The sequence below is a fragment of the Nannospalax galili genome, unplaced genomic scaffold (genome assembly GCF_000622305.1).
Source record: "Nannospalax galili isolate Female #2095 unplaced genomic scaffold, S.galili_v1.0 scaffold380, whole genome shotgun sequence".
NCBI classification, from domain to species: domain Eukaryota; kingdom Metazoa; phylum Chordata; class Mammalia; order Rodentia; family Spalacidae; genus Nannospalax; species Nannospalax galili.
The window spans coordinates 1,211,977-1,237,642 of record NW_008348568.1 but is presented as its reverse complement, the minus strand read 5'-3'; the positions used below and the strand labels follow the sequence as shown (position 1 = coordinate 1,237,642).

The window sequence follows — 25,666 nt, the reverse complement described above, 5'->3', positions numbered from 1 at the left end:
GGGAAAAATTGTATTTTTGTATATTTATCCTTTAATTTGTATTATAAAATACCTTTAAAGTTAACATTATGACTGGCTGTTAGGTCTCCCATAATCTGTGAGAACTGGATCCAAGTATACTGAAGTAAAAATATTTGGCTATTGTGACTATTATTCAATTGAAATTCCCTAGCAAGTTAGATGAGTTACTATGTGTTCTGGGGGTTATTCCTTATTTAGGGGAAATCATACAAATTACTTGAGAAAGGTGCTGGTAGTGGTGATGTTTCAATGAAGAACAAAAAACAGGCCTAAAATATGGGGAAAATGCTTACTGTTTAAATCTACAGTAAAAACATTAGTCTCATCACTATTGCAAAACATACAAAATTGTGAAACTGAAGTTATTTGTAAAACAGACAAAAGCAAAGCGGCTTCCTCAGTCATTTTTTGAGACCTCAGCATCAATTTAAAGAAAATGCTTGTATTTAAAAGAAGGCCTATTTTAAAAATATGACTCTCTACACTAAGTACATATAAGGACATGAAGTGAATTGATGCCACACTTACCATCCTGGCTCCCTTGGTATGCAAATGAATGTGATGGAAAACTAATGTTAAAAAGGCAAAAAGTTACTTGCCTCCCTCTTCAGTTCTTTAAGGAATAAAAGTGGGGAGGGGAACTGCACAACTAAATAAATGCCAAAATAAAAAAAAATCGATTTATACAATATTGTTCTGTGGATCACATGGAAAAGCAGAAAAAGCCAGTACTTTAGTTCTTTACTGTGCAAAGAAGAATAATTTCTAGCATATTCCATCTAAAAGAAACTTCTGTACAATAAATTATTTTCCTTGCTCTCATTTCCAAGTCAGACTTATGTCCATAAAAAAAAAAAAAAACACTAAATATAATAGTCTTCTAAGAAGGTAACCAATCTAAAAATCACATGGAATTGATAGCACTACAAGGACAAAGGGATTCTGCTGCATATTTGAAGAAAAGAATCTTTGAGGAGCAGAGCATCACTAGCATGAATCCAAAATAGCACAACTGGAATCAATGTATTTTAAGGCTTGGCACAGCAGTTTAAATTTTGAAAAGATCACCACTATTATGTGAATAAAATGGTATTCAGTTTCACTGTGTTCTCCCAATCCCCCCAGCAGTGAGACAATGCAGGGATTCTCTGAGCACTTTGTGGAAACTGCTGGCTTTTAGAAATGGATAGGCAGATTTGAACCAAAAATAGACAAAACACAGAACTGCAACAACAAGCAACTCAGGAAGAGGCTCAAGCCAAGCAGAAAAGCGAACTCTACAGAATTCATTTTTTCAGACTGGTCATTGGGTCAGTTCCCTAATTTCAAGAAGACAAACCGAAGCAAAGCACGCTAACTTACATTGCTTCTTCAGTTCTTTCAGCTGCTGCTTAAATTGCACAAACTTTTCATTGTCTTTAAAGTCTGCATCAGAATTCTTATCCTGTAAAGCCAAAAACTTCTTCTCTACCAGTAATTTTAAATCTGGTATTTTTTCTGGCCGTTCTTCTTTTACCTAAGGAAGACAACAAATCATCCTAGTTAAATGACAATAGTTTTTAATCTCATGTAATTTGAGATAATATGACAGAAAACAGGACCCCGCCCCCGGAGGACAAGACCACTGAGCAATGGTGTAGGGACTCCATCATCACGTCTGCTGCTTGTGGCCCACATAACCATTCAGTGCACCTATGCCTGCCGAAAACTGCAAATGAGGCAACTTCACCAACACCAGCACTCTTCCTTCACCCAGACCTGCTCAATCCCTCCTAACACTCAGCAGTGGCTACTCCATTTTTATTCTCAGTGCTCCTCTTCAGTCCTTGGCCCAGCTGGTGATGGTAACTCCCACTTAACAAAAGACAGTGAAGCTTTAACATTGACCTATCCACAATTTCCCACCATAACAAAGAGCAAGTGTCCTGCTTGCTCTGTTCAAAGCTAAACTCTTGTATACATTCTTCTCATTCCTAAATATTACATTTCTTTTAGGTAGGCTCCTCTGCCTGCCCCTCCCCCCACCCCAAATAAAAACACCTCGTTTATAATTGGTTCTTGTGCTGGATAGTTTTAGTGTGAACTTGACCTGGGTTCAGGGAGCCTCAATTGGGGAAATGCCTCCATTGGACTGGCCTGTGGCCATGTCTGTGGGCCATCTTCTCGATTACTGAGTGATGTGGGAGGGCCCAGCCCACTGTGGGTGGTGCTACCCCTAGGCGGTGGGCCTATGTAGTATGAGAAAGCAGGTTGAGCGGGGAGCCCAGAGGAGCAAGCCAGAAAGCAGTGTTCTTCCGCGGCCCGTGTTCCAGCTCCTGCCTCCAGATTCCTGCCCTGAGTTCCTACCTTGGGCTCCCTGATGAACTGTGTAACCTGGGAGATGTGAGATAAAATAAACTCTTTCCTCCCTAAGTTGGTATTGGTCAGAGTGTTTTGTCACAGCAATGGAAAAACAAACTAGAACAGTTCTTCACTCCCAGAATACACACACACACACACACACACACACACACACACACACACACACGTGACCTCTGAGGTTGGGTTCACTCTCAGGATTTGGCTTGGGAAAGCTGAGGAAAGCCATTTCTTCTTCTACAAACTTATATACATTTTGTTTGTTATCTTAAAAGTTTTCACTACCTGCAGCCCTAGGCTGCCATTCATCCCTCAGCAATATTTGACTACCAAAAATATTCAAGATCAAACAGTCCCATTCAAGCACCAAGATTTCTAGTGAGGAGAAAATAGTCAAGCAACTTGGCCCTCACTGTGTGGGCCTCTTGGAACAATTACTAAAGACAGAGATAAGGGCTGGCAAAGCAGTGACCCGGCTCTTGAAGAGTAACTTGTGAACTCATTGATGGCAAACCCAAGGAGCTGTTGCCAGAACTGAGCTAGTTCTTCATTCTCTCAGAACCCACAAAGGATGATCTTGTCTTCCATATTACGTGAAGAAATGAAAAATCAGACAGAACAGAAGGGCCTGTACATAGCATTGGGGATACCACCAGTAGCTCTGGTTTTTGTTCTGGTTCTAGGGGTAGAATCTGGTACATGCCAAGTACATGCTCTACCACTAGCTACTCTCCCAGTCCCTAGTAGAAAGAGATTTGGACCTTGGCCTATCAGTGATGCCCACATAATAGGATTTTGGAAACAGGAAACAGTCTTGACTCACAGCTATTTTCTATTTAAAATTTTTTAAATTTATTTTTGTATATGAGTGTTTTGCTTGCATGTATGTAAGTGCATCCATGTTGTGCAATGCCTGTAAAGGTCATAAGAGGACGCTGGATCCCTTGGAACTGGTGTTACTATGTTGTTAGCCACCAGGTGGGTGCTAGGAACAACCGAAACTGGGTCCTCCACAAGAACAGTCAGTGCCCTTGATCACTGAGCCATCTTGCCAGCCCCTTCTTTCTATCTCTATTCCACTGTTTTCTGTTTCTTGCCACATCTCTGTCTTCTCATGTTTAAAGGCAATTGATCCTTCTGCCTTTGCTTGCCATTCTGACTGATACCCATTAAACAGGCTTCTACCACAACCTTGGTCATAAGCCAACTGCTCTTATGTTTTTCTTTTTCTCCTAGTAAAATATAAACTATTTGAAAGATGTCTGACTTATTATATTGCCAGTACCTGGCACACAAGCAGGAATATTCTAAATGTTTCAAATTAACCTTATTAGGACGAAGCATACTAAACCCACTAAAGGCCCAATAACAACCAACTTGTTATTAATATTAGTGGAATACATAATTTCTGGGCTTACAGATCATCTAATCTCATTCTGTCTTCTCATATTTAAAAGTTCATAAAATGACATGTAAAGATGTTCAATAAGCAGGACATGGTGATGTACACCTTTAGTCCCAAGCACTTGGAAGGCAGAGGCAGGCAAATCTCTTGTGAGTTCAAGGTCAGCCTAGTCTACATAGTAAACTCCAGGCCAGTCAGGGCTACATAATGAGACTTTGTCTGAAAAAAAAAAAAAAAAAAAGCCCAATGACTTTATCTTCTACTATCCAATCCAATTAAAGAAAACTTCTAGTTTTGTTTCAAGTTTGTGAGATCTATTTCTAATCTTTTAGACCTATGAATGCATACAAAGTGTAAGGATTATTTCAATCACCTTTTGTCATGGAGAAATACATGTACATTATTTTCTTTGTAATTGCTACAAAGAAAGGGGTTTCAAGGTGACATTTTCATGCATACCACTGTATTTGCTCTCACCTACAGCCCCCTCTAACCCTCTTCCTCTCCTTTCTGATCCTTCTTCTCTCAAAAAGCTCCCCACCTCTTCTGCTTTCATGTTATATATACCCCTTACGCTCTCTTGTTCTCACCTTCCCCCTTCCTTTAGGTCTCTTCTTTTTCTCTCCTTGACCCTCTTTCTACCTTCATGTCATATACACAAACACAAATTTAAAACTACATTTCACATGCAGTTTTACATATAAGAGAAACTACAGAGATCTTTCTGAGTCTGGCTCATTTCATGTAACATGATGATCTCTAGTACAATCCATTTTCCTGTGAATGTCATGATTACCCCTCTCCCCTTTAAAAAACAGCTGAATACAGTTCTGTTGTGCATATGTGCCACATTTATCTACTCATCTGTTGGATGGCATCTAGGCTGGTGCCAAAGTTTACTGTGAATAGTGCAGCAATAAATAAATGTTCAAGGATCTCTGTGGCATGCTCCCTTGGATTCCTTGGAGTACATACCCAAAAGTATATAGCTGGATCAATGGTTGTTCTACGTTTAATGTTTTAAGGATGTCCACACCGATTTCCATATTGGCTACACCAGTTTACATTCCTGTGAATTGCCTCCATAAAGACGCCATCTCCAAATATAGTAACATTCTGAGGTAATTGGGTTAGGACCTCATAAGAATTTTGGAGAAACACAAACCAGGAATGATAGCTCATGCCTGTAATCACAGCACTCAAGAGGCTGTAGCAGGAGGATTCCACAAGTTGAGGCCAGCCTGGGCTACATGGTAAGTTCCAGGACAGCCTAGGCTATATTGTGAGATCCTGTTTCAAAACACCAAAAGCAAGAAACAAAAACCTAAACTAAAAAAGGAAATTGAAAGAAACACAATTTAGGGGCTGGAGAGATGGTTCAATGGTCAAGAGCACTGGCTGCTCTTACAGAGGTCCCAGGTTAGATTCCTAGCCCCCACATGGTAGCTAACAATCATCTGTAACTCCAGTTCCAGGGGCTCTGACACCCTCTTCTGACCTCTGCAGATACTCTATGACATGGATACACTTACACACATGCAGGCAATATACTAATACACCAGGGCCGGGTATGGTGGCGCACGCCTTTAATCCCAGCTATCAGGAGGCAGAGGCAGGCTGATCTCTGTGAGTTCAATGCCAACCTGGTCTACATAGTGAGTTCCAGGACAGCTGGGGCTATAGGGAGACCCTGTCTCAAAAATGACCAAACAACATACATATAGGCAATACACTCAAAAAAGATAAAAACAATAAATAAAATATTTTTAAAAAGAAACACAATTTAGCCCATGCACCGGGTTAATAAAAATCAGAATGTTAAAAACAGTATCACTTATTAATCTTTACACCATTATAATTTTTAAATGAGAGAAGCTATTGAGAAGTAAATAGTATTCCATACCTGAATAAAGAAAACTTAATACTGCCCTTGAGAGAAAAAAAATCAGGTTTTCTTCCACTATCCATTCATGCACCAATTTTCACTAAGGGTCCTTTAAGTGCAAAGTACTGTGGCCTAAGGACAGAACACCAGATAAGTCAGTTGGGAACAGATAGTAAACAGCTCTGGGAACCAGTCTGTGGGACCAGGCCTGATCTGACAAGCAGTGCACAAAGACTTAAAGGAGTAAAGTAACTGTACCTGAGAACTGTTAAAATACAAGATTGCTACTGTTGCCTGAGGATGCATTAGAGACACGGAGGAAGGGCAGTGCTACTGCTGTAAGTGAGCTAATGGCAGAGTGGTCAGGCTGTGATGCTTTTTTTGAACCAGAACCACCAAGTCTTGGGAAAGGAGCGTGCAGTTTGAATAAGGCCTCTGAGCTACAGCTATAAGGAACTAGTTACATTTCATTTTCTTAGGGAAAGCAGCAGGTATCATACACCAATGTCGAGATCATCTAGCAAGTAGCTAGAAAGACATTTATAATGAGGGTGTGGGCAGTAGCAGAAGAAAGAAGCCAAAGGAACTCTACAAAGGAAAAGAAAAAAGAAAAGGAAAGATAAAGGAGGGAGAAAAGGAGGAGGAGAGGGAGGGAAAGAAAGAGAGGGAAGAGGAAAAAAAATCAGGAATGCCATTGAAGGGAAAGTTTTTCTTAAGTCAAAGTTTGTCTTGGGAAAAGGGAAACAAGAACGCTCACATTAGAAAATCACTGAAGAAAGCACCGAGTCTAACTGCCAGTCTCTTAGCACATCACAGGGTAACTTATAACTGAACAACCTAACAATCCAGAACTTTCTCTCAGGAAGGGTCATTTCCCTGGGGTCTGGAGAGATGCCTGCTGCTTGACAGGGACTCAAGGAATGCTGGGGGGCATGAGTGAATTACAGGGAGGTCAAATGAGAGAAGAGAAAAGGAAAGAAGAGAGTTCCGCAAGATTAGTGGCAAAGAACAGCAAGAAACAGAAAGCAAATCATGGGAGAGAGAATAGAGATATCCATTTGCACAGAGGCCATTTGCTTGACTTGAGACAGATATGATGGATGAGCATGGCCCCTGGGATCAGACAAATCTGGGTCTACCTCAGCTTGTAGCTCTGGGAGCAATCCTCTGGAGATCCTTGGATTTCTATTATCTCTATTGAGAACCAGGAGCATCTATTTCAATAATGTCAAGACAACTAAATTCTGTGTTTTAAACTTTGACATATGGTGGATAAACAAAAATTTTAGTTTTCCTTTCAACCTCATCAGAGATGCTTTACATGTTTGTGGATAAAGGAATGTGGAACAATAATGAAAATGTAGAAACATAAATGAAAAACACTAAGAAAAAGCAAGTAATAGATTTCACTTAAAAACATCATCCAAATACTATAAAGATGCTGATCTGGGAGGATAACAATATTCTTTACCAGGCATTGGAAGTGCTTATAGGACTAGATAAGCAAAAAGACACACAAAAACTTTAGTACAATAGGAAACCGTTGAGGGCAGTGCTCAAGTAGAAGGGAGAACTGCTATTCGGCTCTGAAAGATGGCTGCCACAGGGGACTGCAGGCTCTGTTACCTAAATTAGGAATCTTAAGTTTATAGAAGGTATTTTATGGCTTTTAAAAGAATGTACAGATGAACGATATATCAGTTTGAAGGTTACAAGTCTGGGCCTCTCTAGGCTAGGCAAGAGCTCTTATCACCCAGCTCCAACCCCAGCTCCTGAAATGTTCTTTCCTGCAGGGCAGACAGCAATGCAAGGTGTGTGTGGAAGAGAAGGTGGTAATTAAACATGCTAATCCAAGGCATTGTGATTTTTAAAAATGGGCTATAGACTTGATGCTAGAAATGAGACTCTGCTACTCATTGAATGACTTTGGGAAAGCCACTATATGCACCTAACCCTTATTTCCTCTCTTGAAACTAGAAAATAACGACAGCATTTATTTCATAAAGTCACTGAGCAAAATAAATAGAATGAAGCAATAAGGCCCCTAGCTGCCTGACAGAGTATTCAGTAGTGAGTAGTTGTTACTGTTGTCATGATTATTATTACATAGATAGATCTTCAGGGTGGCTAGATATGCAAGTCTGCACTCAGCAGGACTGACACAGAAAGAACTCTGGACAATACCACACTTAACAGGCAGCTAGAAGAGTCAGAAAAGAAAACCAACAAAAATTAATAAGACAACCAAAAAAGGTGTTCCAAAAATTTGAGAAGGAATTTTAAGATATGTCAAATACCTGAGAGGTTAAGCTAAATAAAGACTGAAAAGTGACTCTAAGACTCAGTTTGAGTCACTTGTGACTCTGGCAAGAGTAGAGGAAGCTACAAAAGCTCATTTCTAATGCTCAGGCTTCATTTAATGGATCATTTAAAACAGATGAGGCAGTAATATGAAAAAGCACACAAATCCCCAAGTTCTACACTCTTCAACAAATTGCTCAGATTCAGCTCAAAATCACTTGTTAATATAGAGCTGTATCTTATTTTTCATTTAGTTATTACATCTATTTGTTTGTTTGTTTGGGGGTGGGGGTGGGACACATGTGTTCTGTGTAGGTCAGAGGGCAACTTTCAGAAGTTGGTTCTCTCCTTCCACCATGGATTGGACTTCCACCACTAAGACTGAACTCAGGTTGTCAGGCTTGGCAGCAAGCACCTTTACCTGCTGAGATATCTTGCTGGTCCCTTAGCTGTATTTTAATTGGAACCCAATCCTGGCTGCTTGAGACTGCAGCATTTCTCCTGTCAGCAAGGGTTAGGCAATCAATGATCTGACTGAATTACTCTGGGGGCTACTTCTCTTCTCCAAACAGAAGCCAGTCTTTTCCAAGCGGGAAATTGGTAGAAACAAGAGGCAGGGCCCAATTCTCACCCACACTGAAGCTGCATGTTACTTTCACTATGCTTTAACACAAATATGAAATATAGTTATATGATGATAATAGACCTCATTTTTTCCACACAATACTGTATGGATATGCAATTGCTCAAAAGTGTGTCCTTTTATTGCCATGGGCAAAGTCAAGGTCCTCCTCCTCCTCCTCCAATTACTATTATTGCCTTATAGCCATCATTTCACTGGGAGGGGAAATCACAAGAGTTAAAGATATTAATGGTCTGAGTCATTCACACACTTCTTGAATCATGTGAGAATCTAGTATAAAATTAGTCATTCCTGTAACTGAACCAAGACTCGAATGGTTTGACATTCTTTCAAACATCCACAGTTAGATGCCTTGGCTTCCAAAATAATAAACATCCAATATTTTCCAGTCTGCAAATCAGACAGTCTTTAAAAGTTTACTACAGCACAGATTAATGACAGAAAATTTGTTTTATGATCTGATTAGTAAGTAAACTTGATATTCCAATTTATAGTCAGCTTGATCTAAGGCTAGGAGACCTGCTTTTGTGATAGAAATCCACATAGAATTGCCTGAGTTGGTCTTGGAACAGTCATTCATTCAACAAATAGTTAAGAGTCCCAATTTGGCACCAGGCATTATTCTAAGGAGAGATGTTTATGGATGCTGGCCCACGCTTATGACACACTACTAACCCAACTGGTCAGGCACAGGGTGCATTTATATAGGCCATCACTGTCTCCGCCTTTATGTAGCAAAAAGGCTTGGTGAAGTTTTTATTACAAGGCATGTCCAGACTCAGAATCATTATGCTTTCACTGGGTATAACCTAATTGCATGTACACATGGAGAGACTCTATACTTTCAATCATACACATTAATGATGCCTAGCATGGATGGTACCCTTTATCTCATGCCAGTTTCTGTTACCACTGTACAATGTACCAACCTTTGTTGGGCCAAATTATTTGTAGTTTGGTGTTTCCTAGTGTCATTTAAGTAAGAGTTTGACTTCTAACTAAACATTCAAGAGAAAAATACTTCCTTATGGGACATTATGATACACCAAGTAGACATTAGTTTGCCATGATGTTGTAACACACCACCACTAAGCAGTAGCCTACCAGACATGGAACGCCTTTCCTCTTTCAAATTGTTAAGAAAAAGAATTGAAAAGAGTAAGGTCAAATGTATGTGTATGCTACTGATCTGGTTCTAACAGATTAGTCCTATTAGAATACACCTAACAGATGGCAGCTGAATGAGGCAGTCTGTCATCTTCATGCATCTGTTACTAAATACTCTAAATACTAATAATACTAAATACACAAATACTAAATGCTGCTAAAAATCACCCCAATACATTGCTCACGGCATAATGCCTACACTAAGATTAGGACCAACAGGAGTGACTGATTCAGTCAGAATACAGTCAAAGGATTCTCTATCAGAAGAGAAGAAACCAAAATGTTGATCATGCCTCTCAGGATTGGTTTGTGTGTTATGAAGAATTCTGTTTTGACAAAATTCAGAGAAATATACATTACTTCTTTAGTCATGTATTTATCCACTAAATAAACATGTACTGAATGTCTATTACGCTCAACTCTGAGCAGGCATCAGAGAACTGGTCTCTGTTACTCTCTTGGGGTTTGGGATCTAGTGGGCAGAAAAAGTATTCTTCAATAGCCAAAGAGACTATCATGCACTATGTTAAGTGCCTGGAAGGGAACATAGATGTTAGGTGGGTGTGATGGTTTGAATGACAATGTCCCCCAGAGGCTCAAAGTATTTGGACATTTTGTCGCCAGTTGGTGGAGCTGTTTTGGGAGGTCTTAGAAGGTGTGGCCATCCTGGAGGAAGCATGTCACTGGGGATGGGCTTAGAGAGTTCTTAAGCCTTGCTGGATCTCAAGTTGCTCCCTTGTTTCCCCTGCCCACTTGAACATGTGAGAGCTTAGCTTTGGCTCCTCAGTCAGCCACCTCCACCACCATGCCTCCCCGCCACGACGGACTCTTGCCCCTTGGAACTGTAAGCACAAATAAACCCTTCTTTCTGTAAGTTGCTTTGGTCAGTGTTTCTATCACAGCAATAGAAAAGTAACTAATACAGTGAGCTTCTAATGATAAATGTTGTGGATGCCATTTCAGACAATCTTTTTTTTTTTTTTTTTTTGGTCTTTTTGAGACAGGGTCTCCCAGTAGCCCCAGCTGTCCTGGAACTCACTATGTAGACCAGAACTCACAGAGATCCACCTGCCTCTGCCTCTGCCTCCCGAGTGTTGGGATGAAAGGCGTGTACCACCACACTGGGCTTCAGACAATCTTTTTAAGTGCTCAATTTAAACACAGCTCATACTAAAAGCAGGGTGGGATGAGGATTACAATTCTTGTTAACAAACACTTTGTACTCTTCTTCCAAGTTGCACAAAACCTTAAACAAATAAGAATTTTTGCAATTTTCATACAATATAGTTTGATGGCATTTAGATCTGCTCCCCTCTCCACACCTCCCTCCACTGTTCCCCCCACCCAATTTGACAAACTCTCTTACATATATAACATGGTCTATAGAGTATGATTGGTGTTTCCCAATGTCCTACAGTGTGGAGCTGTCCACTGGGCCCACCAAGAGTCTCAACCCTGGAAGACAATCTTTTCCCCTTCCAGTAGCCATCAGTTGCCAAAAGTTCCCTAGGGTGGGTTGGGATTTCTTACCCATTTCCCATGTCTATACTGGGACTTTGTCTGATTTAAGCTTGCATAGGACTTGGGCATGCTGTCACCAGAGGGAAACAAAAGTAATTTTATCTCAATCTCACAGACATAGGGAGTGGGAAGCTTCTTGCACAAGGTCAATGTGAGGCAATGACAAAAGGGACAAACTTATTTAAACCTCCTTCTCAGTATCAACAGTGTAAAAAAAACAAAGGATTTCAGACAAACCTCCTAACCACTAGGGGTCACCTGTGAGGTCTTGCATGAAAGGATACCTTTTCTGAATCTGACCCCTTTTCTGAATCCACCATGCTTCAGATATCTATGGAGAGATCAAATGCCTTATTAATTGCCATGTTATCTTAGTTGACAAGTTACAGTGAAGCAGTACAAGGATGCAAGATGATACTAATGGAATTTATGGGTCTTATCATGTCCCTTCCCCCCAAAAAGAGCTTTCAGAGTGCTGAAGTCATCTCCTGAACTAAATTCTAGCTCCCCACGAGATTAAAGCATTATGGTGGTGTTCCACTGACACTTAGAACCAGGGAATAATAGACATTATTTCTCCCAGAACTAGAATGGATGGACCCAGGAACCAGTGGACAAAAAGGGAACTAGTTTTGTACCTCTTCCCCTTCATCACAACTGATGACCAGCTTACTTTCTTCTTCCTCTTCCTCCTCTTCCTCCTCCTCCTCTTCTTCTTCCCCCCATTTTGGCAACTCTGGTTCTTTTGGTTCAACAGTCTCAGTACCCAAGAAAGGAAAGACTGTCTCAAGGACTCAACAATGCCTCCACTGATTCAGAACTTTAAATGGAAACCTAGCAATCTGGGGCCCCTCACAGTACAGAGAAAAGGGAGGGTTCAAAATTGTTTGAGGTAATGGATCTTGACTGTCAAGAGTAAACAAAACTGCTACTACAGAGTAAGGAAAGGGAGGTGTGACTCTGGAGCATCTCTTAGTTTGCCGTGTTTAGTAGTAAAGAATGGATGACAGAAATTATTCTATACAGGCAGGACCATTGAGGTCTCGGATCCCTCAGGAATGAAAAACTAGGTATAATCAGCCCAGAGATGGCCAAAGGCCAAGAAACTATGGCCTGAGTATTGGAGAAATGGAAGACTAGAAGTACTAGCTCAGGACCAAGTACAAAAGCCAAGGCTTGGGGGAGGCGGGGGGAGCTCCACATCTGGAGCACAGAGATTACAGGTCTGATGATCAATCCCAGGTCTACTTATATTCCCTCCTTGGTATCACATATGACAGGTATATATTATGTTTTTAACTAATCTCTCACTTTCTCCCTCCCCTCCCATCTCTCTCTCTCTTTCTCCCCCCCCCCTTTCTTATAATATTTTACAAAAATAAGTTGGCAGCTCACTAGTTAACATAGTACCATAAGGGAACATTAACAAAAGAAAGCCTGGCCCAGATATCGTGGACTTGAGACTGGAAGTGGTTGTTTATGCTTTAGTCCCCTTTCTCCCTTTATTGGGAAGGTGGGTTTTGTTGTTGTTGTTGTTTTAAATGAAAGAAAGCTGCAATGAGTTAATAGGAAGCATTTTGCTGTTGTTGCCACTGTTTTTGTGAATTTAACCCTAGAAGAAAAGTGTAAATATCCAGAGGGTAAACAGCCAAGCTCACCTGTCTAGAATTTTCTGAACATATTTCTCAACTTTGGGAAATTTCTCATCTTGGTAGTAATACATCCTTGCACCAAATATATAGACATCATCCTAATCTTTGCTCGTGGGACTTCAATTCTTTGGAAGGATCTGAGAGTAGCACAACATAGAAGGTGCTGGCACATACCTGGAACTACATTACCTAGGGCCTTGGCCTTCAAATCCTAGCTAGGCTTCACACTAGCTTGGACAAGCTTGGACAAATTAATCCCTCAGATCATCAATTTCCTTACATAGAACTCCATTCAATTCAAAGGCTGTCCCACCAAATGAATTAATATACAAAAAGAATGTAGCATTTTCAAATTCCAGAGTGTAGCCACTAGACAAAAGGTCATTTAAGTCTCAAAGAATTAAAATGAAATGAAATGAAATTCTGAATTCCTCAGTACACTGCCACATTTTAAGAGCCCCACAGCTAGAGACTACTATTCTGCACAGCACATGCCCAGGGCCTTTTGTTACTTCAGAAGGTTCTACTGGAAAATGCTGGTTGAGAGACTACTTCCTGATGCTTCCTAAGCACTCAAATGAAAACAGCTCTATTATTATCACAGTATTCTTAGGATAACATTGCAATTATTATTATAATAGCTAGTTTAAGATGTTACCAACTTAAAATCTGGTACAGGAGGTAGGTCAAGGAAAAAAAAAAAACAAAATGCAACAGGGTAAGAATCTATAACAGTAGCAACAGTTAGCAGGTTATCAGGTACTTCATAAGGATTATCCCATTTAATTCTGCCAAAACAAATGGGAAGAACTAATGGAACTTCTATTTCAGACCAGGAAATCAATGCTAAGGAGCAAGTACCCAAAGAGTTCAATGTTGGTGACTAAGTTCCATAGGTAGGTTAAATCACTAAAGCCAGGCCTTCTACTGTAGAGTTCACCAACTATGTCCTGAGAGCCTAGTAGGGGCTGCACACTGTAAAAGAGATGATGGGGATACAGTGGACACCAAGTCTCTGCCTTGGTGGAGTTTGTACTCTGGTTTACTAGAGGAATAATAACCCAAACAAGGTGGGAACAGCTCTTCCAAAATGGATGGTCAGAGAAGGCAGCAATGAAAAGCTGAACAGAGATCTGAAGATATTAAGATGGTGATCCTAGGTTCTGAATGATTATAGGGAGAGACAAGAGATGAGGTCAGTGTGTAGCAGAGCAGACGATAGCAGCCTTTAGACTTTTCTAGGGGAGAAAAGGAGGTTTGGAGCAGAGGGGTGAGTAGATTTGTTTTTCTTATAAAAGGATCACTCTGGTGATTAGGACAAAAATATATTCTAGGAAATTAGTGGCAGAAGGAGGCCAGTTACTGGGCTACTGTAGGTGTGTAAGCCAAGGAGGATGACGGCATGGGTGAGGGTGACAACAGTGGGAGGTGGCCAGATGCCAATCACATATTTGAAAGGTAGAAAATAATCTTATTGATGAAAAGCAGAAATAACTTGATAGTGCAGATATGGACAATGAAACAATTAAGGAACTAAGGACTCTGGTGCTTAGCTTGATTAAACTGATGTAGAAGTCTAGTTTGGAAGGGAAAAGCTAAAATTTGGTTTTGGAAAATTACATGTATGATGTCTATGGAAATGAAAAGAAAGTAGCTGTATACCTGAGAGGAGGTGGTTCTAAAGAAAGGACAGGGTCACTGCTACAAATGCTAATAAACTGTGTTACCAGAGCACAGGAGAGCCATCCACAGGGTCCAGAGAGATCAGATGAAATCAGGGAGGACTTGTTTGGAGAAAAAAAAAGACTAAACTCAACTGTGAAAAGAAAGAGCTGTTTGAAAGGCAAGAGCACTCCAAGCAGTTATGTGCTAGGCCAGAAAAAAAAGATAGTAAATGCAACCACTTGGGTCATCAGTATAAACCATGTGAAGGAGTTTGAACTGAACCCTGAGAAATAAGGAATAGCTGAAGAAAAGAAAATCATGAGAAAAGCAGGCAAGTCAATTAACATATCAATGTACAAAGATCTTTTGGGCTAATAGGTGGAACAAACTTGCCCCGGGAGGTGTAAGATTATGATAATGAGGATGGAGGGAGATGAGCTAGCTTAAGAATCAATACAATTCAGAGATGGAATGCAAAGTATGAGGATCCAAAAGGAGTGAAAATGATAACCAGATCTGATGTGAGAAACTGATGCTGCTCTAAGTTACAGAAACCCAAGAAAAATTTAAGTGGAAATTTTCTATGAAAAATGTTATCATTAAGAAGCCTATATATAGCTCAGGGCTAGAAAGATGGCTCAGCGGTTAGGAGCACTGGCTGTTCTTGCAGAGGACCTGGGTTCAATTCCCAGCACCCACATGGCAGCTAACAACTGTCCTAATTCCAGTTCCAGGGGACCCAATGCCCTCTTCTGACTTTTGCAGGCATTGTATGACATAGGCATTCTTATACATATGCAAGCAATACACATAAAAATAATAAAATTTTTAAAAAGCCTATAGCTCAACGAAATTGAAAATGTCAAATGTATCACTGACTTCATGTATAATATGGTTCCCATACAAAAAATATGGAATGGAAACTGGTATGTGGGAACTCAGCAGCATAAAGACAGCAATGTAAATTATAAGCACAAATATCACCTCTTGGGGAAAATGCATAGTGTGAAAACAAGAGGCACAAAGAACAAATAAGAATACTAAGAATTAAAAGGTCCGGAGAGATGAAGCAGGACCCACTAAAAATTGAATGAGTGAGCAGAAGCTAGCAACAAAAGCAGGTGTCTGCTGTGAAAGTCAAAGAAGCACAATTTGGCTGGGCTGGTGGTGCATGTCTTTAATCCCAGAATTTGGGAGGCAGAGGCAGGTAGGATCTCTGTGAGTTCAAGGCCAGACTGGTCTACCATAGTGAGTTCCAGGAGAGCTGGGGTTATAGGGAGACCCTGTCTCAAAAAAACAAAACAGAAGAAGCAGCATAATAATTCAGAGAGGGGGCAGTAACTAATACAGAAGGGGACACCTGAACGACAACCTCTGGCTTTGTTACTAGGCAGGTAACCCTGGGGGATTCAGGTAACTGTCAGCCTTAGGTTCCTCATCTACACCAGAAAGCTCTATTGTCTACCAAAGTAGTCCCTGTGGTGAGAATGCAGCACTTGGTTCAGCTTTAGACACAAGGAAGAACCACAAAATACTCTTTTTACTACCACAGTGTCTTATTTATATAAGACAAGGAAGCCGAAGTAACAAGGTGACCAGGGTGGGAATCATGAAATGAGAAGGAATCACTGTTGCCAAACTCAAGATGTCTGTGATCCCTTCAAATATGTGATTAGAATCTGAAGACCTCTCACTATTTGTACTACTGTCACCCTTAACTCATGCCTTCTACCATGATGGGATTAAGAAGTAGGGCCTTTGGAAAGTGATTTGGTAATGACGGCAGAGCACTGGCTAACGAATGGAAGGAACTGGTACCCTAAGAAAGTAAGCCCTTGCTGGGCAAGGTGGCACATGTCTTTAGTCCCAGCACTTGGAGGCAGAGGCAGGTGGATCTCTGTGAGTTTGAGGACAGCCTGGTCTACATAGTGAGTTCCAGGCCAGCTGGGGCTACAGGGAGACCCTGTCTCAAAAAAAAAAAAAAAAAAAAAAGAAAGAAAGAAAGAAAGCAAGCCCCTGATTGCCCTTTCCATCCTATGAAGACAGAGCCTGAAGAAAATGGGCCACCAGACACTGAACCTCCTGGCACTTTGATCTTAGACTTCCCAGCCCACCGTATCATAAGAAACAAATATCTGTTGTGCATGTGCTACCTGGTCATGGTATTTTGTTATAGCAATGGACTAAGTTTTTTTGATCTACAAACTTCCATATCTTTGAGGAGCTGAGAACAAGAAAGGGCAGGTAGAACTTTAATCCTTGATAGAGACGTGTTGAGTGCCACCTGGGAAACTTCTCAATGGACTAAGACAAGTATCCACAGAGTACAACAGGGACTTTGAAAAGGAGTAGCCAAGAAGACAGAGCCAGTCCTTTGCTCATTCCTCTCCCTCCTCCCAGTGTTTCTTTTCTCCCAATCCTCTATGTACAGTCTAAAGTATAGGTTCCTGAAAGTCTGTCAAAGGGACTTATTTAAGCATACCTAGGTATTTATACACAGAACTGTATTTTTGCTGCTGTTTACCACGGCCATCATGAACTTCTGAAACAGATACTTTATGTGGCATTCTTGAGAGGCAGCTTTAAACCCACAAGCAATCCACAAAGAAAACATATTTCATTCCATTTAAATCTATTGATTAGTGATTTAAAATAATTCTTCTAACAACTTTTAAAATGATAAGCCAGGTAATGTTTATCAAATGAAATACTGTAACTACATGACTAAGGAGACCTTTGAACAACCACACTGACTTTCAGTTTACAGTTTCAACACAGAGAAGTTCCCCAGGTGGCACTCAACACGTCTCTATCAAGGATTAAAGTTCTACCTGCCCTTTCTTGTTCTCAGCTCCTCAAAGACACGGAAGTTTGTAGATCAAGAAAACCTCATCCAGTGTTTCTATTTCTAATGCAGAAAACAGTATTTCCTCAAATAAAATTAAGTATGTTCCTGCTATGGTTTGAATGTGAAATATTTCCTATAGGTTCATGTATTTCAACACATGGTCCTTAGATAGTGGTACTACTGAGAAAGGCTGTGGAACTTTAGAAGATGGAAGTGGGTCACTGGGGGTAGGTCTTGAGGTCTAATAGTCCAGCCTCACTTCCTGTCCACTCTCGGCTTTGACTGCAGATACATGATCTTACACTCCTGCTGCCATGCCTTCCTTGCCATGATGGATTATGTCCCCTTTAAAGTTGTATACCAAAATGAACCCTTCCTCCCTTAAGTTACTTATCAGATACCGACTCACAATTAACAAAAAAATAACTATATTCTTGTGGTGGTTTGAATGAAAATGCCCCCCATAGGCTCCAAGTATTTGGATATCTTGTTCCCAGATGATGGCGCTGTTTGGGGAGGTTTTAGAAGGTGTGGCTATCCTGGAGGAAGCATGTCACTGGGGGTGGGCTTAGAGAGTTCTTAAGCCTTGCCAGATCTCCAGTTGTGCTCTTGCTTCCTGTGCCTGTGTGATGATGTGAGAGTTTAGATTCTGCTGCTCCTGCTCCAGCCACCTCCAGCCACCATGGCTCCCTGCCATGATAGACTATAATTCCTTTGGAACAGTGAGCTCAAATAAACTCTCCCTTCTATAAATTGCTTTAGTCAGTATTTCTATCACAGCAACAGAAAAGTGACCCATACAGTAATTGGTACCAGAGAGTGGGCTATTGACTGTGAAGAACTTGATCATGTGGGGTTTTGGAGGAAAGTGGAAGACTTTGGAAGTTTGGGTGAGAAAAATGGTTGATTGCTGTTAAGCAGAGCTTAACAGGCCACTCTAGTAAATGCCTAGAAGTTAAGAACAATGTAGTTCCAGTGTTGGGAACAATGTAGTTCCAGAGGGAAATAAGGACTTAAGTAACACTTGGGATATTTTGGCAAAGAGTCTGGCTGGAGTCTGACCTCAACCTAAAAGCTTGCCAGAGGCTAAGTCAAAAAGCAATGGTCTAATTTCTCTGGCAGAAGAAATTTCAAGAGAGCCTAACATAGAAATAGTGGCATGGATATTAATGGTGAATATTATGCAGATATACAGTGAAAAGAGCAAATGGGGCAGAAAGAAATACAGTTTCGACTAAAAAAGAGCAGTAGGAAGATAAATGTTGGAGCCCTGGCATGTGATCCCTTTGATAAGAATAATAAAGTGATTAAGGAGAGACTTAGAGATTTGCACTTAAAAATGGCGAGAATGCCTCCAGTGAAAGACCATACCCAGTTAAGCCTCCAACTTGTAAAAGAAAAATGCTGCAGGGGTCACTGGAGAGAAAAGCTTCTAAAATGGATAAAGCAGGCTGGGTCCATCCCAAACTTGCAGTTAAACTTGGCAGTGTGGTTCATCTGGTGCTGGCTCTAGAGGCCTGAAAGGTCCAAGAGTGAAGGGGTTATCAGTTCTTCCTCCATGGTTTCAGAGAGCCTCCGAGACTAGGCAACATGAAGCAGGGGTACTGCTGCAGAAAGAAGGCCCTGATGGGTCATTGCATGAAGGTGTGAAGGTGAAGCCTGGTTGGCAATGGAGACCATAAGACAACGTTTGTGATGCCTGAGTTGTGAGGCATCTGCCAAGAAGACCTACATATAGGGAGTGGCACCAACCCAAGAGAGAGATGTATGTTGCACGCAGCAAAGCTGGAGAGGCTGAGCCATCTAAGCCCTTTGGAAGTAAAGTCCCAGAAGTCAAACACAGAGCTACTGGATTTGGTGTTTGTCTTGCTGGTTTTTGGTCTTGTTTTGGCCTGGTATTTCCTTACTATGCTTCTATTCCTCCTTTTTGGAATGGTAATATGTATTCAGTTTCACTGCATTTTAGGAGTATGTAATTTGTCTTTTGATTTCATAGAGGCTTAGAGTTAAGATATTTATCTGAGTCTCAGAATAGACTTTGGATTTTTGAATAGTATTGAGACAGATAATGACTATCACAGCAACAGAAAAGTGACTAATACAGTTAGATGAAGAAGTTGCCCAAATGCCTATGGTTCCTACTCCTGTTACGATGCCTCCTGTTCTCAAGTATGCACCTATGCCTTCATGGGGTGTGCCCTATGATCGATCAGTTGACTGAAGAAGAGAAGATTAGGGCTTGGTTTTCAGATGGTTCTGCATGCCATACAGGCACCACTCAGAAATGGACAGCTGCGGCATTACAGCCAATTTCTGGAACAACCCTAAAGGACAATGGGGAAGGAAAGTCTCCACAGTGGGCAGAACTTCAGGCAGTGCACATGGTCATGCATTTTGCTTGGGAGGAGAAATGGCCAGAAGTGTGATTATATACCGATTCATGGGCTGTAGCCAATGGTTTGGCGGGATGGCCAGGCACTTGGAAGGAACATGATTGGAAAACTGGTGGGAAAGACATTTGAGGAAGAAGTATGTGGATAGATCTCTCCAAATGGGCAAAGGATGTGAACATACTTGTGTCTCACGTAAATGCTCATCAAAGGGTGGCTTCAGCAGAAAATGAGTTCAATAATCAAGTAGATCGGATGATCCACTCTGTGGATAGCCAAATCCTTTCTTCAGCTATCCCTGTCATTGCTCAACAGGCCCATGAACAAAGTGGTGGCAGAGACGGAGGTTATGCATGGGCTTGACAGCATGGACTCCCACTCATGAAAGCTGACCTGGCTACAGTTGCTGCTGAGCACCAGATGTGCCAACAGCAAAGACCAACACTGAGCCCCCAATATGGCACTATTCCCCATGGCGATCAGCCTGCAACGTGGTGGCAGGTTGATTACATTGGACCAGTTCCATCTTGGAGGGGATAGCGTTTTGTCCTTACAGGAATAGACACTTATTCTGGTTATGGATTTGTCTTTCCTGCACATAATGCTTCTGCCAAAACTACTATCCAGGGACTTACAGAATGCCTTATCCACCGTCATGATATTCCACACAGCATCACTTCTGACCAGGGAACTCACTTCACAGCCAAAGAAGTGCAACAGTGGGCCCATGGTCATTGAATCTATTTGTCTTACCATGTTCCCCACCATCCTGAAGCAGCTGGCTTGATAGAATGCTGGCTTGATAGAATGATGGAATGATCTCTTAAAGGCACAGTTACAGCACCAATTAGGTAACAATAGCCTGGAAGCCTGGAGGGCTGGGGCAGGGTCCTCCAGAAGGCAGTGTATGCATCGAATAAGCATCCAGTATATGGTAAAGTTTCTCCTATAGCCAGGATTCACAGGTCTAGGAATCAAGGGGTGAAGTAGGAATGATTTCACTCACTATCACCTCTGGTGACCCACTATGAAAATTTTGCTTCTTGTACCCTCGACTTTGCACTCTGCTGGCTTGGATGTTTTGGTTCTGGAGCAGGGAGTGCTTCTGCCAGGAGAGACAGCAAACATACCCTTGAACTGGAAGCTGAGACTTCCCCCTGGACACTTTGGGCTTCTGATGCTTTTAAGTCAGCAGGCTAAGAAAAGAATAACAGTATTAGGAGGGGTCATTGACCCAGACTACCAGGGGGCAATTGGACTTGTTCTCCACAATGGACGTAATGAAGATTATATCTGGGAGGCAAGAGATTCCTTAGGGTGACTTTTGTTGTTACCATGTCCTGTGTTTAAGATCAATGGCAAACTGCAACAACCCAATCCAGACAGGACAACAAATGGCCCAGACACTTCAGGGATGAAAGAATGGGTCACTCCTCCAGGGAAAGAGCCAAGACCTATAGAGGTGCTTGCTGATGGTTGAGGAAATACAGAATGGGTAGTAGAGGAAGGTAGTTACAAATACCAAGTTAGGCCACATGACCACTTGCAGAGTCATGGATTGTAACTGACATGAGTGTTTTTGTCCTATCTGGTTAAGAATGGGCTTGTGCATATCTACAAATATGTTAAGCGGATACTTGTGCTGTTCTTTTTGAATGTGTAATTGAGATAAGTGTTAAGTGGGTAAGTGTTGTGAACCTATATGATCATACTGAGTTATGAGCTATTAAAGGACTAAGCATTCCTCGAAGACCTTATCACCTACTCTAAGATATATAATGCATTGGTCATTGTATGATGAGATAGTCATATTGTGTTAGGTGAAATTATGACCTCACCATTGTTTTTATTTGAAAAGTAAGCATGACAGAGAGAGATGCTATTGGTGTCAAGTTGACAAGAGGTGGACTTGTGATGGCTAATCCTGGGTGTCAACTTGACTTGATCTGGGATTAACTGAAATGAAGAGATCTTCTTAATTGGATCATCTGAAGCTGAAAGACACACCCTAAATGTGGGCGTTACCTTCTGATGGCAGCCCGCATAAAAGGCCATGGCAGAGGAGAATTTTTTTTTTTTGCTTTTTGCTGCTGCCTTCTCTCTTGTTGGTGAGTTCATCTTGCTGCTGTAGATTGAAGACTAGCTGATCTTTTGGAATTCGTCAGACCTTCAGCGCCAGATTGGGACTACTGAGACATCCAGCCTCGTGGACTGAGCGACTATGGACTCTCAGCCTCTCCAGTGTGGTGCAGCCATTGTTGGACTACTCGGACTCTATCCTGTGAGCTAAGCTGATAAATATATACCTTTATATTCATTCTACCAGTTCTGTTTCTTTGGAGAACCCTGACTAATACATTTAAATTTTAATATAATTTGGGAAAGGGAAATAAAATAATTCCACTGATTTTTTTTTCCCTATCTAGCCTGTTCCTACCCCTTTAGCATGATTTCCTTCAGAGGTTTATTATTTTAGAATAGACCTTCCAATAATTTTCCATGACACTCTCAATACACAGACTGTATCATATTCCTTTGACCTTAGTCTATGTTACATTAAATTCACTGTTCTGAGCAATCAAAGTTCTAAATATGGAGAACCTCAAACTTACATACATTTAGATAAGCTCCTCTTGTCTACATAACTCAGTAATGGCCAGTGACACCGAAGCTATTCCGATAGTAAAGAGTTTCATTTTGCACTAGAATCTAATAGACAGTGAAAGCATGGCAAAAAAAAAAAAAAAAAAAAAAACTTATGTTTTTCACAGACACATACCTGTAATCCTAGCACTTGGTAGGCAGAGGCAGGAAAATACAAGTTTAAGACCAATGTGAGTTACACAGTAAGTTCCAGGTCAGCCTGTACTACGTAGCAAGACCCTAATTCAAAAATCAAAACAAAATAAAAATCAGATCAACACAAAAGTATGTTGTACTCCAGTCTTTGTGAGAGTATGCATGGGCAAAGTGGGAGTAGGGTTCTCTAGCGCTCTCTCTCTCTCTCTCTCACACACACACACACACACACACACACACACACACACACACTCACTCAAAGTAGAAATAGGAGGAGAAAGGACATGGTACTGACTTTCAGCCTGGGAAGTACTGCTGGGGTTATTTTCCACAGTCCTTGTCTCCTTTGGTCCTCCAGTCATACCCCCACCACCAATTACAAGGTCTTAATGACCAAAAGAACTAACCCCATTTCCATTACAACCTAAAAGAAAAAGAAATGCTCTTTTCTTCTTTATGTTCTTGTTAACTGCCCACCTGCAAACCTACTCAGTAGACTAGAATAACTAAAAAGACAAGCAAAATGTACCTATTTGGAGGATATACCATTTTTCTTTGAGGTTAACTTCCACAGTAACAATTTCTAATAGTTAAGTCTGACTTCAATCTGTTCTGTAATACCATACACTGTATCTACAGTTCAGGGTATATGAGGTTGGATCTTTCCTTAGCTTTCATATCTCCCCCACCATACCAGCAACAATGGAATGACTAGTGCTCCAGCAGTTTCCTGATACTTCTTTCCTTCATTCTAGCCCAGCCCAGGCCAGCAGCCTACTGAATTCTCTGATGCTGCCTTCTCTATACTGAACATAGCTTCCTGATACTAGAAACTGCTTCCCACTAGTAGATCTATCAAATTACTTTTGTTGTCTAATTCTCCCTCTCAAATTTGACTTACTAAGTAAAAATTAATTCTATCAGCACAATGATACAATAACAGTGGTATTATGGAAAAATTAAACCAATAAAACAAAACCTAAAGTCTAGATGCTTCCCTATTTCACTGTCTTCCAGAGAATAACATGTATTCTGGTTCTCATTATATAAAGAAATTAAGTAAAATCTCTGAAGTAAACACCTGGTAACTGATAAGCTGAGGCTACAGTATGACCACCAAGACAGAAAACTGGTAACATTACAGGCTGAATATCCTTATTCAGAATATTCAATATCCAAAATACTGAATTTTCATGAAAAATTCAAATTCCAACTCTTTTGAGCAAAATGATGCCATAGTGAGAAACTTCCATACCAATTTCATGCCAGTAGGCCACAGTCAAAATGTAAGCACAATAAAAATTATATAAAAGTAATGTATAAAGTTAACCTTCAGACTATGTGTATAAGGTTTATATTAAATATAAATGAATTTCATGTTCATACCTGCTTCCATTCCTGAAATATCTCACAATATATGCAAATATTTCAAAATCCTAAACACACTGAACTCTGAAACACTTTCAGATAAGGGACACTCAACCTGTATATCATGACGCATTGTAAGATAATTTTGTTAAAACACTATATTTCTAGACTCCTGGTGGCACATGCCATTAACCTCAGCACTTAGGAGGCAGAGGCAAGAAGATTGAAACCAGCCTTTTAATTCTTTTTCCAATTTAATTTCAAAATATCCTTATGATTAGAGATTAAAAGAGGCAATAACTATTTTCTGAATGCCCAGTAGGAACGAAGCATTAAACTACATTAGCCTCACTTAATTCTTGCAACCATATTATGAAGTGTCATTCATTATCTCCTTTACACATAAGGAAACTACACGTCTGTAAGGACAAGTCACTACCCAAATGTCACAAAATAGGTAATGAAGCCACAATAAGCCTTGTTATTCTAATTCAGTTTTTTTCAACTAGTTAGTCAAGCACTTTTCATGTTTCATATAACATCACTTGCAGACCATATGACCATGTTCTTCCATGAAGAGATTCCTTCCTTATTGCTTCTGAACACTGATCATGAATAAGCCTGCACGCTAACTTGGCAAGGAGGTAATTGCTCAGGAAATGGGAGTGTAGCTCAGTGACAGAGTGCACACTTAGTATGTGTGAGGTCCTGGGTTCAATCTTCAGTGCCAAAAAGAAAAAAAAAAAAGAATTCAACCTCAGTTACTAAAATACATTGATAATACTGCCTATCACATAGCATACACTAGAGGAATGTTAGTACTATCTGGGAGACTGACTGGTAATCTGGTAAGCCCCTTAACCTTGCTGCAGAAGAGCCACCTTTCCTTACTTCATAATAAGGTTACCAGGCTCATTGAAGGGTAGAGGACCAAAAAGGTTTCTCACCCTTAGCTAGTAAAGAAACCTCTTTCAGATTCTTAATCATAGGGCCAGGGGACTGACATATGAACTGATATTTACAAATCTGGCTTAAGCAAATCATGGGCATATATTAAGTAAGCAGGGAAAGCAGAAGAGAAGTGTCCTTGGTATCTCTTATCTGGGTCTCAGCTAAATCCTCCAAATTACTTTACATGAGTACCAAACTTATTCCCATATTAATGGGTTTTCTCATCACTTAATAGAAACTGGATTACAGTAAGCTCTTTATGGCCATTTTTTTTTTTTTTAAAAAAACATGGCTAGTCTGGAAACCTAGCCACTGAATTTATTTATTTGAGAAATCATATCCCATGATTCATTTCAAAAATCCAAACATTGAGGGCTAGAGAGATGGCTCAGCAGTTAAGAGCACTGGCTGCTCTTGCAGAAGACACAGGTTCAATTTCCAGCACCCATGCAGTGGCTAACAACAATCTGTAACTTTAGTTTCAATGGATCCAATGACACCCTCTCCAACCTCTGTAGGCATTGCACGACTCAGGTGCATATACTTGCATACAATACAATATACAATACTCATACACATAAAATAAAAATTAAAAAAAAAACAAACACTGGGATATATCTTCCCTCTCACTGTTCCAAAAGTTCTCAGACTCCCTCCTCTCCTCCTGAATCAGAAGGTGTGCTTCACTCTTC

General features: G+C 40.7%; 1 protein-coding gene across 3 annotated transcripts in view; it reads right to left on the bottom strand.

Moving 5' to 3' along the window:
- Positions 1-25,666, bottom strand: part of Nsmce2 (NSE2 (MMS21) homolog, SMC5-SMC6 complex SUMO ligase) — a 253,509-nt gene that overhangs the window by 164,870 nt on the left and 62,973 nt on the right. For all 3 annotated transcript variants that reach the window (XM_029569536.1, XM_008845466.3, XM_008845464.3), the window contains exon 4: positions 1,384-1,537. In XM_029569536.1, the coding sequence (XP_029425396.1) occupies positions 1,384-1,537 (154 nt within the window). The remainder of the gene's footprint in view (positions 1-1,383; positions 1,538-25,666) is intronic.